Below are 3,743 nucleotides of genomic sequence, written 5' to 3'. Positions count from 1 at the left end.
TTAAAATGTTGTCTCTGTTCCTTGGGATGATCACGAGCCTCACGTTCTCCATCACAATTTTCCTCCTAAACAACCAAAGAGTTTGAACTCCTTGATATTTGCCTTGGAGGACAAGGATTATTTTATTTATTTTGTGTGATAGAAAATAATCTAGGAGGTAAGATTCCGTGTCCATTGCCAGGGGGGTGGGAGGCTGCTGTGGCTGCTTGGACAGCCCTTCTTCTCCAGGGACATCCTGGTTTCTTCAGTGGAAGCTTTAAGCCAGCACATAAACCAAATTTTCTCTTGTAAAGGGAAAAATCCAGACTATTTTTTTGGGATTTTTCAAGCAGTTGGCCTTTGGGTCAAGGTCCACCTCTGCAGGGAGCAATGTTTAGAGCTCCCGTTTCCAATCTCATCATCCCCTCCCTTTGTCCTGTGACGTGGCTGCTCCCAGCAGGAAGAGGACGGGCCTAGGAAACCATCCAGCACTGCCTTCCCAGCTCTTCATCCCTCGGGAGGTAACAGGAATTTTGCAGCCCCGTTTCCTTTCAGGTTTTGGCTCAGGGGCTCAGCTGGGAGGGGAGGGCAGGGGTTGGGAGCTGTAGGCTGAAGGTGCTGTAATGTGGGAGCACCCAGGAGGACCCCCGAGGTGAAGGGATTTGCAGAGGGATCGAGCCAGGTGGCTCCGAGGTTGTTGAGCACCAAACGCCATCAAGGAGGGGCAGGGGTTCCTCTGGGTCTGTCGATGGTTCCCCCACAGCCGGTGCAGTCACCAGGCACAATCCAGGCTGTGCCAGGGAATGGGACAATGGGATCTTGCTCCAAGCAGGCTCCTCTGGCTGCAGTGAGCTGAGATCCCGGTGAAGCTGCACCTGGCTTTACGCTGACCCTGCTCCTGTGTCAGTGGGGCTGTGGGAACTCGCCTCACCAAACACTTCCCATGCAGAATCATGGAATCATTCAGGTTGGAAAAGCCCTCTGAGATCATTGAGTCCAACCATTCCCCCAGCTCTGCCATGTCCCCAAAAGCCAAGGGCAGTGCCAGAGGATCTGAACCCAACCTAAGCCACCAGGAACCTGTGTGACCCCAGGCTGGTGAGTCCCCACACCCTGGTGCCGTGCCACCGTGAGCCCCTGGCCTCACCCTCTGTCTGGTGGTGACATCTGGCAGCTTAAACGTCCCCAGATGTTTCCTGCTGCGGTGCCAGGCCCGTTTGTCTCCACTCTCTGCCTTGGCTCCACCTGGATGAGTGCCCACACCTGGGGGGACACCCGAGGGGGCTGGAGAATGATCACACACATGGTCCCATTGTTGGTGCACACTTTGGGGTTTGTGTCTTGGGAGCTTGGTGACATCAGCCCTCGGATAGGTCACCTGGACTGTCCCCAACACCTGGCCCAGCCTCTGACAGGCTCGGGTGCCACCAGATGCAGACCACAGTCCCAGGTTCTTGCAGGGAGGAGGATTTATTGCTTCTGTACTTGTGCCACCTGCAGGACAAAGGAAAACCTGGGTGATCCCCACTCAGCCCTCAGCTCCCTGGACCACTTTCCATTTCCCTGCACATTTTCTTGCATTTCCCCACCTTCCATATTCTCTGGTTTTCCATGCCAGTTCCCAGCCCTGAGATCATGTCCTGGAAGAAGGAGGGCACGAGCCCACCCCCGTGTTTCATCCAGCGCCTGGACCACCTTGTGCTGACTGTCAAGAGCATCGAGGACACTGTGGCCTTTTATTCCAAAGTCCTGGGCATGGAGGTGGTGACTTTCAAGGTAACCCTAACCTGAGTTAGCAGGATCCCACCAGGTCCCCAGGGTTTCCAGGACTGCTCAGGGAAGTGGGTGCTGAAGGTTTCCAGCCCAGGAAGGCTCCCTAACATTTTCCTTTGGGAACAGGGAAATCGCAAAGCTTTACGTTTTGGCCAGCAGAAGTTCAACCTGCACGAGGCTGGGCAGGAGTTTGAGCCCAAGGCTCGGCGCCCGGTGCCCGGCTCTGCGGATTTTTGCCTGATCACAGCAGAGCCCCTGGAGAAGCTGCTGGAACATCTGGAGGTGAGGCAGGCTCAGAGTGTCCCCAGGGCAGTGTCATGCCAGGGGACACGAGTCCAGATCCTCTAAATGACGCTTTCCTGGGGAATGTCAGGGTTCAAGGGAACTTGAACCTGTTTTCAAGGCTGGGGGAGGAGGGCACAATGATGACGTGACCATCAAACCCTTGCTCTCCTGCATCCTCCAGGCCTGTGGGGTGCCCATTGAAGAAGGTCCTGTGGCCAGAACTGGTGCTGTGGGTCCAATAACCTCCATCTACTTCCGAGACCCCGACGAGAACCTGGTTGAGGTTTCCAGGTACTGCACGGATGTGGCTGCAGAAACTGAAGGGGAACCCTGACACACCCTGACACCACAGCCCATGCCCTGCCTGGGTCCCAGCAGGAGATGGGGTGCACAGGCCAGGTTTGCCTGGCCCATTTAAAGGTCTGAGCTTTAATTATGTAAACCTGGGACAAGCCTCAAATCATAGCCACAAAGTTGGGCTGCCAGGACATCGGGAGTTTTCCCAAAGCAGCCTGCTCTGCTCTGGGTGTGAATCCTGCTTTTATACATCTCCATCATGGAGACTTCATGGCCTTCTGGAAATTCCTGCCCTGTCACTCCTCTCCTCTTCAGAGTTACTTTTCCACAGCTGGAAATTTCTGTCTCACTCTCATCCTCCTGCTTCTTGTCTCAAGCTGCCTGTTGCTGCTGGCTCTCCCACCAAGCCAGAGGTTTAAATCCAGCTGTGACTCTCCAAACACACTCCTTGCCTGGGATTTGGGAACTCAGCCTCGGTGTGACACTCAAAAACTCCTGAAACTGAAGCTCAAAGTTTCATTCTCAGCTCTGTATCAATAATTGAGGGGTTTCTGTCACTCAGGAATGGAAAAAGCAAGGATGAGGAGCCTACATGAAGGGCAGCATGTCAGAAGTCCAGGAATTCACCTGGATTTGTGCAGGGATTGAGGATGGTCTGACACAGAGTCTGATGGCTCATTACTTGTGGGACTGTCCTAAGTTTTCTTCTTCCCTTAGTTGTTTAAAAATCCATTTCAAAGTTATCTGAAAAGTATAAAACAATGAAGCACCCGGGGATTCTCAGGAAGAGCAGTTCCCAGGCTGGCCACACCGAGGTAGCAGCGATATCCTCACGGGAACAGCGCTGGAAAGGAGGGACGACTCTTCTGACCTCTACAGTCCAAATCCTCTATAAAATTGAAACAATCTCTGAATCGCACTCATTTTTTCCTTGCTGGAATTTCGTGGGAAATCCAAATTTCTTCAAGGTGCGAAAACAGGCAAGGTCACAAAATATTCAGCTCTTTGGATGATCAGCGGGGACGAGCTGGTTTCCATCGAGCCGTTTGTGGGAACTAAAGACAGGAATGCCATGGGAGAAAGCCACGGGCATCTCCTCACCTTTATCTGGTGAGTGGAGATCCGGGAAGGGATCCCAGGGAGGGATCCCAGGGAGGGACCCCCGGGAGCGGAGTCCCCTCGGCCCCGGTGCCCGCGGAGGATTTGACGGCTGCTCTCCAGGGTGCTGATGTGCCCCGGCCGTGTCCGGTGACGCGGGACCACGCGGAGGGTCCTGCCCATGGGAGAGGATTGGTGCCCACGGGAGAGGGTCAAAACCCATGGGCGAGGGTCAATCCCCATGGGAGAGGGTCAAAACCCACGGGAAAGGGTCAAAACCCACGGGAAAGGGTCAAAACCCACGGGAGAGA

The 3,743-nt window shown here is 54.3% G+C and overlaps 1 protein-coding gene across 2 annotated transcripts; it reads left to right on the top strand.

Moving 5' to 3' along the window:
* The first annotated feature begins 417 nt into the window (after positions 1 to 417).
* On the top strand, positions 418 to 3,248 carry GLOD5 (glyoxalase domain containing 5). 2 transcript variants are annotated; one of them, XM_015625988.2, is made up of 4 exons: positions 418 to 500; positions 1,598 to 1,755; positions 1,879 to 2,034; positions 2,219 to 3,248. In XM_015625988.2, the coding sequence occupies exons 2-4, from the start codon at positions 1,615 to 1,617 to the stop codon at positions 2,369 to 2,371; spliced, it is 450 nt and encodes a 149-aa protein (XP_015481474.1). In that variant the 5' UTR covers positions 418 to 500; positions 1,598 to 1,614; the 3' UTR covers positions 2,372 to 3,248. The 2 variants fall into 2 exon arrangements, with proteins under 2 accessions (XP_015481474.1, XP_015481472.1); XM_015625986.2 differs by lacking the exon at positions 418 to 500 and having other exon boundaries at positions 646 to 1,755.
* The last annotated feature ends 495 nt before the right edge of the window (positions 3,249 to 3,743 follow it).

The sequence above is a fragment of the Parus major genome, chromosome 4A, assembly GCF_001522545.3.
Source record: "Parus major isolate Abel chromosome 4A, Parus_major1.1, whole genome shotgun sequence".
In the NCBI taxonomy this organism is placed as follows: domain Eukaryota; kingdom Metazoa; phylum Chordata; class Aves; order Passeriformes; family Paridae; genus Parus; species Parus major.
This window is presented reverse-complemented; position numbering and strand designations above follow the sequence as displayed.

What these genes read in the sequence shown, in the direction of transcription:
- GLOD5 (XM_015625986.2), top strand. Translation starts at nt 1,591, where the DNA reads ATGCCAGTTCCCAGCCCTGAGATCATGTCCTGGAAGAAGGAGGGCACG. An exon ending in TGGAGGTGGTGACTTTCAAG is followed by an intron (nt 1,756 to 1,878) that starts GTAACCCTAACC and finishes CTTTGGGAACAG; the next exon opens with GGAAATCGCAAAGCTTTACG. An exon ending in AGCTGCTGGAACATCTGGAG is followed by an intron (nt 2,035 to 2,218) that starts GTGAGGCAGGCT and finishes TGCATCCTCCAG; the next exon opens with GCCTGTGGGGTGCCCATTGA.